Genomic DNA, 14,680 nt, shown 5'->3' on the forward strand with positions numbered 1-14,680 from the left:
GATAAATTGAAGAAATGTATTTCTTTATAACAGCTGAGAGATTCAAAAATTCACACTTCTGGCCAACATGGACTCAGTAACACTGTTTACAGAATGCTCTGATCACCAGCTTTATTCAATTTAAAATGATATATCTATATTTTCTTACATGTGGCCCAAAATTAAATGCTGCATGCATAAATAGTTTATGAATACGCATTTCACAACTCCAGTATCATTTCTTGAATCCTCAGCACTAAAAGTGGTATATCTTACCACTACAACACGGAGTAATTGACATGCTCATGTACACTTCTTTATGCGAAGCAGCTGCGTCCTGAAATGAGTTCAGAGAATTGGCAGTCAGCTCCCTAAGTGAATCATTTAAAATTACAACCTTAAGCATTTCCTAATTTAAGACAGATTCAATACTTTTTACGGAAAACTTCATAGATCTAATGATTTATTACACGTAAGCAACCATGAAGATAGTTCGTAAGAAAAAGAGCACGTGGGACTCAGTGTGCAAATCATTGTCCTTTATATTTCTTGGCTTCAGTTTTCAGAACAGCAGAATAAGAGTATATTGTGCAATCTTTTCTAAACTTTAAAATTTCGTGAGCCTAAATTGTGGGTAAATTTTTCGTGAATAAATTGTGACTCTTTTCTGGATTAATTTCGGGTTCTCCTGTCTTCTCAGTAGTATGTGGAGGAAACGATAAAGTAGTTCCGCTGTGAAGCGGCTTGGCTTACATTTGTGCTGCAGAAGTAAATAAGGGCCAGCCTGCGATAGGCACTGCCAGGCAGAGTAATGTTTCCATGATGTCTTCATTTAATTGTAGCAAGGAATAGAACAGCCTAACTCTCCACGAGTTCCTGAGACACTTTACTTAGGAAGTGGTCTTTTTCAGACCACTTTGCGCCTGTGTTCCACGTGGTACTTACATTTTTATATTTATTTTAAAATATAATTTCTTAAAACACTAGGATTCTATGATTGCTGTAGCCCTCCATCAATAGGAGCTACTTGGTGGTAGAAATTCGAGGGGAGGAACCTTTCCCTTTTATGTAGAAAAGCCATGTTCTTTGGCTCTTCTGGTTATTAGTAAATTCTCAATGGTTTGCAGTCATTTAACCTCACAGTAATAATGGACAAAATCACCCCCTGGTGATCAACATATGTAAGTGCATCTTTAAAATAAATTCCTGGACCCATAATAACTTACCAGTTACCATCACCTTCCCCAAAATTTCATAACAATAATAATTTTTATTAAACAATTACTGTCTTATTAACCATATTTTCTCTAAATATATTTGTAGGGTGGTGTATGTATGTTTGTGTGTTAAAAAATTTAGAGTTTCATTCTACCAGACTTTGTTTCCTACCTCCTCTATAAAAGTGCCTAAAATGCTTTAAAAGCAGCTAATTTATTTATTGTGTTGGGAAAAATTTGGAAAACATGGAAGAATAAGGAAAATGAAAAAAAATTGTGAGTTTTGGAGAGATGGTAGGGAATTACTGAGTTTCCTGAACCTTTGAAAGTTCAGAAATCTTCTGACTAACACTGCAGCAAAGGCATCAGGAGACTCTCCCAGACTGTCTTCAGGCATTGGTCCTACCTCTGCATTATTCTCCGATTTACTTGATTTAAATAGCTGAATATTTCAGCTGTCATTTTCAAGCCAGGATAAACCGACCCATTATCTTACAAATAAAAGTTATCTTATAAATTAGCTATGCACTATTATTTAATCAATGCAACTCTAAACTAAATCATGGAAAGTGTTCCGTGCTGCCAGGTTGTCATTTAACCTCGCTGCGTTGTACCACACCCACTGAGTGTCGGGGTTCCATGCCTGTGGGACCTGCACGCAGCTCTTTCCACCTTTTCTGATGAGTTAGAGGCCTGTTTTTGAAGCAATCCAGCGTCGGTAATAAGTGACTTCTGTGTAGACTCCAGGTTTGTTCTTCTGACCGCAGTTATCTCCCCAGCTCACGATTCCAATGAGATACCAGGTATCTGTGAGATCGCTTATAACTAATGGTCCCCCAGAGTCACCCTGATGATTAAAAAAAAAGGAAAAGAAACAGAGAAAGAAAATCAGCTAAACATAATGCTTATTATTTAAGATATTTTGATGAACCATACAATCTATTATATGACATATGTATAGATAATCAATACAGACTTATCAACCAAGCAACTGAGACATGGATTTTGAAATTATCAATAGCATTAAGGTTCACTCTGCACATTTTACATTAAACTTTGTTTTTGTTTGAGTAAATAACACGTAGTTAAAAGCCAAAACAAAGAACATGAAAAAGCTTAGAAAGGAATTTTATATCCCGGATTTCCCCATCCAGTCCCAGATGTAGATACTTCGTGAATAATAATTTCTCACAATATCTAAATTCTTATCATCAAATAAAAGCACAAATGGCTATTTCCAGATTTACATTGTATCCACTGGTTTACTGCGGTGTAGGTGGGGGTTCAGCTATTTAAGAGCCTCATTAAAACTCCCCCTCACAATATCATTACCTCCTAGATCTCTCATTTTGGATATCCCTTTGTAAATGTTATTTATTGATGAGTTGAGTAACACATTTTGATTATGTTACCTTTCTTTGGCAGACTTTGGTCTCCTAGAATTAATAGGAATTCGATTTCCTTTTCATTTGGCTAGTTTTCTATATACCCGTGGCAAATGTTTGATGTTCAAAAGTCCATCAGCACCTAACGTAATTTGTATTAATATTCCATGATGTCATACATCAATTCTTTTATTTCCTCTGAAAATGTCCCCAAATCTCAACACAGACTTTGTCTTAATCTTTGTCTTTGTCTTTCTCTCTCATTTATCAGATACATACTTCTTTCCTTTTTTCTCTTTTAGAATAATTACATTAAGCCTCATGGGGAGCTGATTCTGAGGCTCTCACTATTCTTTTGTGTTGAATGCACAAATGTTTTGGATCCCTTAATTTTCTTTCTTTCTTTTTCTTTTTGTTGTTTTCCCCCTCATTTCACTGAAGTAACTTCTCAGGTGGTTTCCTAAAAAGGAGGGTATGAGTTGGACATTTTTTGAATCATTGTTGGTCTAAAATTCTTTATTCTTCCCTCAGACTTGATGTTTAGTTTCCATGTCAGGAATCTCAAGAGAAATCATTTTCCCTGGCTTCTATCTTCCAGTGCTGCTGTTGAGAAGTTCTGTGGGAGTTTGATGGTTCTTCCTTTAAAACTTGAAGGTTGTTCTTATTATCTCCTAGATTTGACATTTTACGATGACATTCCTTGGGAAGAATCTCTTTGGTTATTGTGTCCACTACCACTTGGGTTCCTTTCCTCAGTAGGACACATGTAGGCTTCAGAACTTCAGAGCTCTGACTGTTTTAGAACATTTTCCCATGCTTTCTGCTTTCAGAACATCTATTCCTTTGGCATTTGCCACTTTTATTTTATTTTCTAATTTTCTTACCTTCTCCTGTTTTCTTTTTTCACATTGAGTTTATTGGTACTTTTTAAGCATATAGTTACATTCATCATTGGGATCTTGTACTTTTACATGACAGATCTTGGTTCTCATTTTTTCTCTATACCCCTGCCCTCCCTTCACCCCCTGTAACCTCCCCTATTTACAAAGTCATTGTTTCCATTTTTTCCTTTTCTCATACTTTTTCTTGTCCCTTATTTCCTTTCCCCTACCCTTCCCACTTCCCCTACACCTTTAGCACTTTTCTTCCTAGTTCACATTGTTAATTATACAATTTGGATCTTAGTTACATTTTTAGTTTTTCACACCAGAGAAACTATTTGGTATTTATATGTGTGTCTTACTGTTTCACTTAAGAGTATGGCCTCAATGTGCATCCAGTTTCTCATTCTTTATGGCTGAGTGGTATTCCATTTTATAGAAAAACCACATCTTTATCCAGTCTCCAACTGATGGGCAATTGGGCTGTTTCCAAGTTCTAGCTATTAGAAACTGTGCTGCTACAAACATGGGTGCACATATATTACTGTGGTATGATTCTTTTAATTCTTTTGGAAAAATACCCAGCAGAAGGATAGCTAGGTCAAATGGAACCTCTAGTCCTAGTTCTTTGAGGTATCTCCATATTGATTTCCACAGTGGTTGCACCAGTCTGCACTTCCACTGACATTGGATAAGGGCTCCTTTCTCCCCACAACCCCGCCAACAATTGTTATTGTTTGATTTCTTGATAGTGACCATTCTTTGTGGGGTGAAGCGGAGTCTCAGTGTTGTTTTCATCTGCATCTCTTGAATGACCAGTGATATGAAACATTTTTTTCATATATTTATTTGCTGCTTTTACTTCTTTGTCTGAGAAATGTCTGTTCATTTCAGATGCCCATGTTTGAATCAGATTCTTATACCTGGGGGGGGGTCTGATTTTTTTGAGTTCTTTATTCTAGATAATAGACATTTGTCTGAGGAGCAGCTGGTAAAATTTTTTTCCCACATTGTAGGTCATCTCTTAGCTCTCTTGGTGTATTCTTTTTCAGTGCAGAAGCTTTTTAATACGATAAGATCCCAGTTGTTGATTCTTTGTGCTCGTTGCTGTGCTACTGATGGTTTGTTCATGAAGTCTTTTCCTATGCCAGTGTGTTCAAGAGTTCTGCCTAACTTGTCTTCCAGCAAGTTTAGTATTTCTTTTTTAATATTTAGATCTTTAATCCACTTGGATTTTAGTTTAGTGCATGGTGAAAGATAAGGGTCTAGTTTTAATCATTGGCAAGTTGAGATCCAGTTATTCCAACACCATTTATTAAAGAGGCTATCTTTCCTCCAGTAAGGATGGTCAGCTCCTTTGTCAAAGATGAGGTAGATGAGTACATCTGGAGCTGTTTCTGTATCTTTCAATCTATTCCACTGATCCTCAAGTCTGTTCCTTTGCCAGCACCATGCTGTTTTTAACACAGTGGCTTTGTAGTATAGTTTCAAGTTGAGGATTGTGATGCCCCTGCCATGTCTCTGTTGCTTCTAATTGCTCTTGTCATTCTAGGTCTCTTCTGGTTCCAAATGGATTTTTGGATTATTTTCTCCAGTTCTGTGAAATATACTGTTGAAATTTCAATAGGAATTGCATTGAATCTGTATAGCAGTTTTGGTAGTATGGCCATTTTCACTATGTTGATTCTTCCTACCCAGGAGCAGGGGATATCTTTCCATTTTCTTATATCCTTGATCTCTTTTCTCAGAGTGCTATAGATTTCAGTGTAGAGGTCTTTTGCTTCCTTCGTTAGACTGATTCCTAGATACTTCAGTCTTTGGATGCTATTGTGAAAGGAAGTGTTTCCCTAATTTCTCTCTCAGTGAGTCTGGTATTTGTGTATAAGAAGGCTATTGATGTTTGAGCATTGACTTTGTATCCAGCTACTCTGCTGAAAGTGTGAATTAATTCTAGAAGCCTTTTGGCACAGTTTTTTGTGTCTTCTATGTATCATATCATATCATCAGCAAATAATGACTGTTTCACTTCTTCCTTTCCTATCTTTATTGTTCTAATTTCTTTCTCTTGTCTAATTGCTGCGTCTAATTTTCCAGAACTATATTGAATAGGAGTGGTGACAATGGGCATCCTCATCTTGTTCTTGTTTAGCATGAAGGTTTTCAGTTTTTGGCCATTTCTGTTTTCTTTTTTCTATCCTTCTTTTTATCTTTTCTCAGAAACTTTTTTGTTTTATGTTCCAGTTCTCCTGCTCCAGACTGGAAGCTCTTCAGGGAAAAAGGGTGAGGGCTGCTTCCCACATTTCCACCCTTCCAGCCCATGACTCCTCTGTTCTGTTATGTGTGGGGTTGCTGAATTCAAAAGGCTCTGATTTGACTGCTGTGGAAAGCAAACTTTCTGTGTCTTGAGTGTGTGTGTGTGTGTGGGGGGGTGATACTCTGAGAAGGTGGAGGAAGAGCTACTTCATCAGTCAGGTTAGGAAGAATTGGGGTGCTTAGTATTCGCTGCAAAGTATGTGGCCATTCTTTTTTAGCTTCTAGCTCATGCCTGGCCCTAATCTTCAAAATTGTCTGACCCTTCAAAGTGTTGACCTTTATTTAAAATTGGTATCCCACCCTCCTTCCATCCAAGACGTTAATTTTAAACTCACTTTGGCTAATCCAGTTAAAACTCCTGTACTTTTTCTCCCTCTCCCCAAAATTTTGTCAAAATCTCTTTTCAGCTTTCTCTCTTTTTTTGTTTTTATTGGTTAATGATGTAAAAAAGTGAAATTACAGATAGTCAGAAAAGCATATATTATAGATACCAAACACTTTCTCAAAACAATCTACTTTGGTATTCTTTACAGTCATTTTAGTGGGTTTAGAGGAGAGGTGAATTTGAATGTAAAATTTCCATGCTTAAGTGTTTCAATATAGCCGTTTTGCAAATGAATAAGGAAAAGACCTAGAAAACCTGACTAGTCTATAAAGAAGCTGAGAATTCTGACCCTTGGGCATACAAATTAGAACACATCAAAATCCACCAGAGAGTTATATAATGAAAAATTGAATCCAATCTTCATCAATTCAGATGGTTCCCAGTTTTCACCATGAATACTCATGATTCATATATGTGGGGAAACTGAAACTCTTACCTAAGAATAGCATGTGGAAAACTAGAAGTGGTTAAGAACAAGGAGTTAATCTAGCAACTTGATGTCAACAGAAACCATGGTGACCAGAGAAGAGAGCATTCTGGCTCAGAGTGCATGTGAATGCCTTGTAATCTTTAATCTCAGGATTGCAAATCATTCTCTTGTGGTGTCTTTCTGCAGATGTTTCTTCTGTAGATTTTGCTGATAATGTATGTATAAATATCCAGGTTTGTCTCAAACAAAGCAGACAGTCTTTTGTCTCCACTCTGCCTTGAGTGTCTTTCCTTTTCAATCCTCACTCTCTCCTTCAGGTACTGTTCGACTAGTGGGAGCTGGTCCCCCACACATATATTGTACATGAAAATTTTTTGATACTCATGGACCTAGTCTAGGCTCTGGAACTGAGTGAACTGAGAGAGAGAGAGAGAGAGAGTGTGTGTGTGTGTGTGTGTGTGTGTGTGTGTGTGTGTGTTGGAAATAGATCACTGATGGAGACCACTCTGTGTATGTTACAAATCCATAAATTGGCTTTTCATATTAAAAGTCTGAGTCTGCCTGTTACCCCACAATGTCTTCCCTGAAGAGCCAGTAGTTGGTGTGTAGGAAAGGAGTAACTCTGCACACTAGCGGAGGTCTCAATGATCTGTGACGCTGTGATGTCTTGGATGGCAAGACAATAGTGCAGTGACTAACACTAAGGGCAGTGTGATGCTAAGGGCAGCACAACTTGTACAGCAAACTCCTATAAAGGCAAAAATGAATCCATGGGATGAAACACATTTCCCATTAATCAATGATCTTTTCCTACTAAAATATCTTGCTTCCTTGTTGCTAAAACCCTGCTTGTGTCAGTGCTCTCCTCTTCACTGATCCCTGCACCACCCCTTACCCTTTCTAGAAGCTGCATGTTTAATAAATAGTGGCAAACTCCAGGAGACGGTGTCTTAGCTGGATAACAGTTTTGACCATCCTGGGCCCTCCATTTATGCATTAAGATCTTGTCTTGTGTCTTTTTTTTTCTCACTGAGTTCATTGGTACATTTTAGGTATACAGTACAGTTACATTCATTATTGGGATCCTGTACCTTTACATGACAGGTCTTGGGTTTTTCCCCTTGTCCCTGCCCTCCCTTCACCCCTCCTCCCCTCCCCATTTACAAACACTTCATTTCCATTTTTTTCATTTTCTCCTATTTTTTTTTTCTTTCCCTTATTACCTTTCCCTTGCCCATCCTACTTTCCCTACACCTTTAGCCCTTTTCTTCTTATTTCACATTAACCAGCATGTTTTGATTACGTGCTGTGTGTAAACTGCTGTTAAGGACCAGGGATGCCTTCACTCTTTGCTTATTACTCAAACAGCTTATTTCATTGTAGTCGTGGTTGACATGAAATGGTAAAATATCTAACATGCCAGGAACACTCATGCTAGTTTGTGTCTTCTTTTTAATGCATCTGCCATACTCTTGGTCAGATGACTGGGGGAATCGGATCAGCCTGCAGTAGATCCCAGGACCTCACACAAGCTAGGCAAGTGCTCTGCCACCTTCAGTATCCTCTGATAGTGGCAGGAATAGATGGTCAGCCTCTGCCTCTCTCTGAGTGTCATTAAACAGTTTTTTCAGTTTTGTCTCCATTTTCTTTACTTGGCAAGTAGAGGAATTAAAAATCCTCATAATGAGGATCAACTGAAAATAAGATATAATGGATGCCTTAACGAGCAATATGCCTTACAATATGGGAAATATAGAAACACACCCAAAATTATTCAAAACCCTATACTGAGTATTAAAAATATATTGTACTATCCGAGTGAGACCAGATAGTCATGTTACCATAAGCATGGTGAGACTTATAATCCACATTGGTTTATCAGCGTTTGTCACATTTCTTTGTGAATAGAAATCCTGTGTGGAGTTTCTTAAATGTGGACCTCGGAGGCACACATCTAGGCAGTCTGTCGTGCAGGGGAGGACACAGAACCTGCATCTTATTGTGTTTAACAAAGGCCGCAATTGATTACATTATGGGTCACCTGTAGAATACCTGTAAATCATGAGTTTAGATAAACGGTAGCCCAAGTGCTATTGCTATTTCTTTTCTTTCTTTCTTCCCACTAATTCGCATTTCTTCTTAATTAATTAACCACCCAGGAAAAATTCACCGAGCAGGTAGCTTTCGAGGTCCTTATTACCTGTTGCAAGAATCAGGGCACAAAGCACCAAGCTGCTCCATCATAGCAGAAAACTGTGAGTGCCAGATAAAGGCTGAGCAGAGACTATAGCAGGGATGAGTTTATGAGCTTCCACACCTATGCACGCATGCCCACAAACACACACACACACACACTCTGAAGAGTTAAGTGCTTATAATAAACTGTAATATATATAATAATTTATAAACTGTAAAATATGAAATTATGAATTGTGTAATATAAAAACAAAAACCAATATTTAAATAATTAATTTTAAACCCAGTGAAACTATATAAATAGTAATATAAAACACACTACAAAAGTGAATATAAAATGCAGGCTGTCATGGGCGGGAGGACAGATGAGCTTTGCTGTGGCTGTGAGTGCGGCCGCTTCTGACCCCTGTGTGTGAAGAACGCCTCATATTCTACATACACGGCTGACCCGGGACCCTGGATCTCTGCACTCTTCCCCACTCACTGAGGAGCAATCCAATCTCCTCAGTTGGTTCAGCCACGAGTTCAATTTATTTTACTCTCGATTCTTTAGCCAGAAATTGCGATGTTTCGCTTCACTCTCCCTTCTCTCTCCAGTCATGCTGAAGTCATAACTTTCCCCTGCTAATTTTACCTCCAACCTACCTCTGTCTCCGGGCTCCCTTCTTCATCCAGCTGCCCGTATCTCACCGGGAGTGGCAGTACGTGCTACCTGACCCAGTGCTACCATCTCCAGTTTTTTTTATTATGCCAATTTTTTTTTAACTGTGTCAAAAATGATTTCATGGGGCTCACATTTGATCAAACCACTCCTTTAGCTTAACACATATGAGACTCTAGGCCAGGCTTTCTGCCACCTGATGCCAGTGCCGTTCCCATCATTTAACCACGTAGAGTCAACTCCTTGGGATTTTCGAGGCTTTCATATGAAAAAGCAAGTGCCTCTAGGAAGAATACAGCCTACACCTTCTTCAGGAAATACACATGCCAGCTAGACTGTGGAGGACAGGAAGAACGCCAGAACCCATCAACATGCCTGCTACTTTTTCACCATTACCTGGGCCTCGTACCTCTGATCCTCCGTACACTGAGACCCAACGGATGACTTGGTGCTCTCTTGAGTGTGAATTGCACTTTCACACCTTCATAACAGTGGCTATGCTTTTTCTTTGTTCTGGAATATTCCTTCCATTTCCGAAGTTGGGTAAGTACTATTTTTCTTCATTCGTTGTGTCATCATTTATCTGAGACTTGTTCCAAAAATATTCCCCTCAAGGAAAAAGTATTTGCTCTCACTTGTAATACTGAAATGTGATACCACATCATAGTTTATGGTACATAGTTGCCTCCTCTTTAGAATTTGAGGAAAGGGACTCTGCTTAATGAATCCTTGGATTTCTGCTTATTAAGAAATTTTAATTTTGTTTATTAGTCTGTTTGATAACATCAAAGGAACCCTCAAAGATTCTGTGATAATGATGCGGGGACGACGCCCTCTCCATGACCTACCCTGCATGCGTCATAGATGCCTTCCAGAAACCCAGCACAGAACATCCCAGACTTGATGTCGCTGCCGTACACATATGGCTGCCTACAGATGTCCTTGCTGATGAGCTGTACTCTGGCTTCTCGGAGATTGTTTTGGGATTCCCCTTAGGAAAAAGAAAACAGCTTTAGTTTTTCAGTCAGCATCCTGAGCAAAAGCAAGGAGAACAACTTTTTTTTTCAGTCGTCTCCATTGTAAAATTGTCAATTCAGCAAAAATATAAGCAGTTTTAGAGCAAGAAAATTTAATTAAAATAGGACACATTTAATGACAATGTCCTATCATATTTTTAGAAATATTTAATTAATTAATTTGTTTGTTTGTTTGTTTATCATTGAGACAGGCTCTCACTATGTAGTTGAGGCTGACTGATCAGCCCAGGCTGGTCTCGAACTCACAGTAAACCCCCTCCTCAGCCTCCTGAGTGCTGGGATTACAGGAGTGCACCACCACGTCAGGCTAGAAATACCTTTTTTATCCTCACTGAGTTTATTGGTCCATTTTAGGTACACAGTACAGTTACATTCATCATTGGGATCCTGTACCTTTGCAGGACAGGTCTTGGTTCTCAGTTTTTCACCTTATCCCTGCCCTCCCTTCACTCCCTCCTCCTTTCCTATTTAGAAATACTTTTATGTTCAAGAAAAACATTTGGTCTCTTTGCTGTAGAATCTTTGCCTCTTTACTTTCAAAAAAGGTTATTTTTATGGGTGGCATTGCACTTCTCACGAGGTTCATACTTGTGGTCTCAGGTTGTTCCCATGGACTTTGAATGCTTAGGTAGTCTTCTCTCTTACCTTCATAAAATGAATATCATACCATGTCCATTTATTTTATCCTGTACCCTTCATAGAGAACTTTCAGTTAGATAATGACATTAAATAATGATGCCTTCATCTTTTGCATAAGTTCGGGGCTCCAGATTATAAATCTATTATGACAGGCAGACTCACTCTAAAACTAGGATTGGCAAGCATTCTGGAATTCTTTATGCCAAACCACACACTCGTGAGGAAACCACAGCAGTCTGGTAGGCAGAATTCTAGGATAGCTCTCAAGATTGCTGTGTGATTCCTGTTTCCCCAAGTATGGGTGGGAGCCTGTGAATACGACAGACAGACATCACTCTCCCTATGAGGTTAATGGTTATATGGCAGAGGTGCAGGGATTTTGCAGTAGTAAGATCCATGGTTTAATCAACTCCAACTAATCAAATGGGAGATTACCCAAGTTGGGTGTGGCCAAATGAGGTAAGGCTTTTTCATCAATGGTTTAGAACTTCCCTAAATTTTAAGATGCTTTCTTAATGGCATTTAGGAAGTAAGTGCCATGAGTTCCACAGCTGCAAGAAATGAAATTCTGTCAAAAATTAGTGAGCCCAGAAGACAGAATGGAGCCACAGATGAGCCCACCTTATGGTCAACACTGTGACTGGAGTTTTGTGAGACTCTGAGAAGAGGACACTCCTAAGCTGTCTGAACTTCTCACTCACAGAAACTGAGGTTAACAAGAGAGTATTGTTTTAAGCTGTTAAATCTGTGGTAGTTTATTTATAGAGAACTGTAACAGAAAGCTAATATTTACACCATTTCAAGAATCTCAAGATCACTTGGAGATTTATTTGTGAAGAAGTGTTTGCAAATACATTTTTATAAGCGCCCAGGAAATATTAGCACAAAACTCAACAATATGCTCAGGGATTTTAAAACTGTCCTTCGAATACATTTTTTTTTTTTTTTTACCTATTACATTATCAATCTGGGGCAGGAGGATCATGAGTTCAAGGTCAGCTTGGGCTACACAGTGAGTTCAAGACCAGCTACAACTACTCAGCAAGATTCTGTCTCAAAACAAAACAAAATATTAAAAAAGAACAATCCCAAAGCCAAAAATCATGTCCAGTGCTGAGAAGGGTGTAAATTCAGATGATGGTGTAAATTCTTAACTGTTTCAACAAATTAGTTGGTAAAACACATTCTCAGTTAGAAAAAGCAAAAGCCATAAATTCTGGAAATTTCTGAACTTTTTCTTATATACTGTGGGAGTATTCAGTGACTTCAAAGTTTTGAATTCATCAAAGAATATATTTATATATTTGTTTGTTTCTTTGTTTTGTGGAGAAAGGGTCTCACAATATAGCTCAAGCTGATCTTGAAATAATATGTAGCCCAGGCTGGCCTCAAACTTGCAGCAATCCTCCTGCCTCAGTCTCCCAAGTGCTGGGATTACAGGCATGTATTACATGCCTGGCTCCAAGAATGAGGTTTTTATTTATCAGCGTTCTCTGTTGTTTTCTTATTTTCAATTTCATTCATTTTTACTCTTATTATTTATTGCCACTGTATGCTTTGCTTTTCTGTATTGATTTCTTCAAGTGAGAATTTTGTTACTTATTTGAAATATTTTTTTTCTTTTCTAATGGAAACATTAGCTACCAATTTCTCTTATTATTTTAGCTGCAGCCTGCACACGGGATTTAGTTTTCATTAAGCTCTCCGTAAATTTAAAGATTTTTTCCATGATACTCCTTTTTGATTTATGGTTGAGTTATTTAATTTCTAAGCATTTGAAGATGTTGCTCTTATCTGTTTGTTACTGATTTTTGGTTTGAATCCATTATAATCAGAGTGCCTACTTCATGTGATTTCAATTCTCTCATGCCCATTGTTTTGTATTATGCATCTGAACATGGCTTGTCTTGGGGAGTGACCCATGGGTGCTTGTCGTTGTTTTGCGTTCCAATGTTTGATAAATGCTAACATTTAGAATAGAATCTAAATTCTGTTGCTAGTAACATATCATGGCAGATATATATCTGTATGGTCTTAAAATATTGGCATAAAAAGATTTTCCTACAAAGCCACAAGGAATTTCTGATATTCCTCCCATCATTGTGAAGATGGGCTGCAAGCCCCACCTTAAGGTGTGTCCCTTCACAGAAAGTGTGGACAGAGAGATGTTAGGTTTGCCCTGTTACTGTACTGGAGTTGATGCACAGTGGGTAATATTCCTGTCATTAGCAGTATGACCTTAAAGAAAGCAATGCATATTCAGCATAGACCTAAACCATACAGGGTATCTGAGGAAAATATAGAGGCCGTGATGCTTATTCCTATGTAGTGAAAGAACATTCCTAGTTCCTCAGGAGAGACTAAACATTACATACAGCCTTATTTCTTCTAGCTTGCTGTATGAAATTAAATTACATAAAATTCTATATGTGCATTTTGTCATTTTGAGACAGTCTCCTTTCGTTTCAGGCCCAAAGTTATTTATTTTATTTTATTTTTTTGCTATTGTTACAGGAGAGTACTGATCAGTCCATCCGGATATCCCCGGCTTGCTGTTAGACACTTTTGCCACTATGTGGCGCCAGAATTCCTTCAAAGGAGCCGAAACAGGAAAAGCGGGCCGAGAGATGCAAGGAGTCAGGAACTCGGAGCTCCGAGATGTCCTGTGAACTCCTGGTTTGAGCCCTGACTTCTCGCACCTATTGATTTCTAAATCAGCACGATCAAATGTGTTGGTCGCCTGTCTTTGTTTCTAATTCGGTCAGTCGGAGGCGAATTTCCGTGATTTGCTAAGTCAGAACCCCGAGGAAGCCCGCGGACTGCGCTCGCACCGAGGCCTGGTACCCACCGCCGTAGTACAGCGCCCCGAACCCCGTGATGTACACGGTCGAGTTCGGCCGGAAGGACGCGGAGGCCGCGGGCAGGCAGATGCGGCGCACTTCGTCGGAGAAGGCGACTTTGGAGGCGAGCTGGACTACAGCGACGTCGTACTCCCTTGCCGGGGAGCGGTACCTCTCGTGCACGACGATCCTTTTGACATTTCTTCTCATTAAGGGAGGGCTTATTGTTGTTCCGAAACTAACAGTCCACTGGCGTGGATTCACACTACTGGAAAAATTTAGAAATTAACAGAATATATGAACCGTGCAGAAAATAGGGACCGTCTTAGAAAATGCCATTCTGACAATACTTGGTTGAAATTTAAATATAGTCTGCTTTTAGTATTTTGAGAGTTTAAATATGCATGGCATTTCATGTATCGTATATAGAAGAGCGAAGCACACACGAAGCTATTGTTAGCCTCCCGCAAACACTTACTGAGCATCTATGTGCTGAATATTACCAAAGTGATGTGATAAAGAGGTGGTCAAGACACGAGTTTCCAGCTTATGGGACTATTAGATTCAAGAACACACACACACACACAAATCAAAGCAGATTAGAAAGGAGACCAGTAGTTTAAGCAATAAGGATCATGAATAAAATAAAATAAGGCAACGAATGGAGTACTGAGGATATTTTGGAAAGTTTTTTTTTTTTTTTTTTGTAACACTTCT

General features: G+C 38.7%; 1 protein-coding gene across 1 annotated transcript in view; it reads right to left on the reverse strand.

Moving 5' to 3' along the window:
- Nucleotides 1-1,825: 1,825 nt before the first annotated feature.
- The window catches only part of Tmprss11a (transmembrane serine protease 11A), an 83,632-nt gene continuing 70,777 nt past the window's right edge, over nucleotides 1,826-14,680 (reverse strand). Inside the window, exons 9-11 of the mRNA XM_033758870.1 lie at nucleotides 13,972-14,231; nucleotides 10,296-10,438; nucleotides 1,826-2,043 (exon numbers count right to left, since the gene is read on the reverse strand). Coding sequence (XP_033614761.1) covers nucleotides 1,882-2,043; nucleotides 10,296-10,438; nucleotides 13,972-14,231 — 565 coding nt within the window. The 3' untranslated portion in view covers nucleotides 1,826-1,881. The remainder of the gene's footprint in view (nucleotides 2,044-10,295; nucleotides 10,439-13,971; nucleotides 14,232-14,680) is intronic.

This window comes from Fukomys damarensis, unplaced genomic scaffold (genome assembly GCF_012274545.1).
Source record: "Fukomys damarensis isolate Sample0158 unplaced genomic scaffold, DMR_v1.0_HiC HiC_scaffold_35, whole genome shotgun sequence".
Taxonomy (NCBI): domain Eukaryota; kingdom Metazoa; phylum Chordata; class Mammalia; order Rodentia; family Bathyergidae; genus Fukomys; species Fukomys damarensis.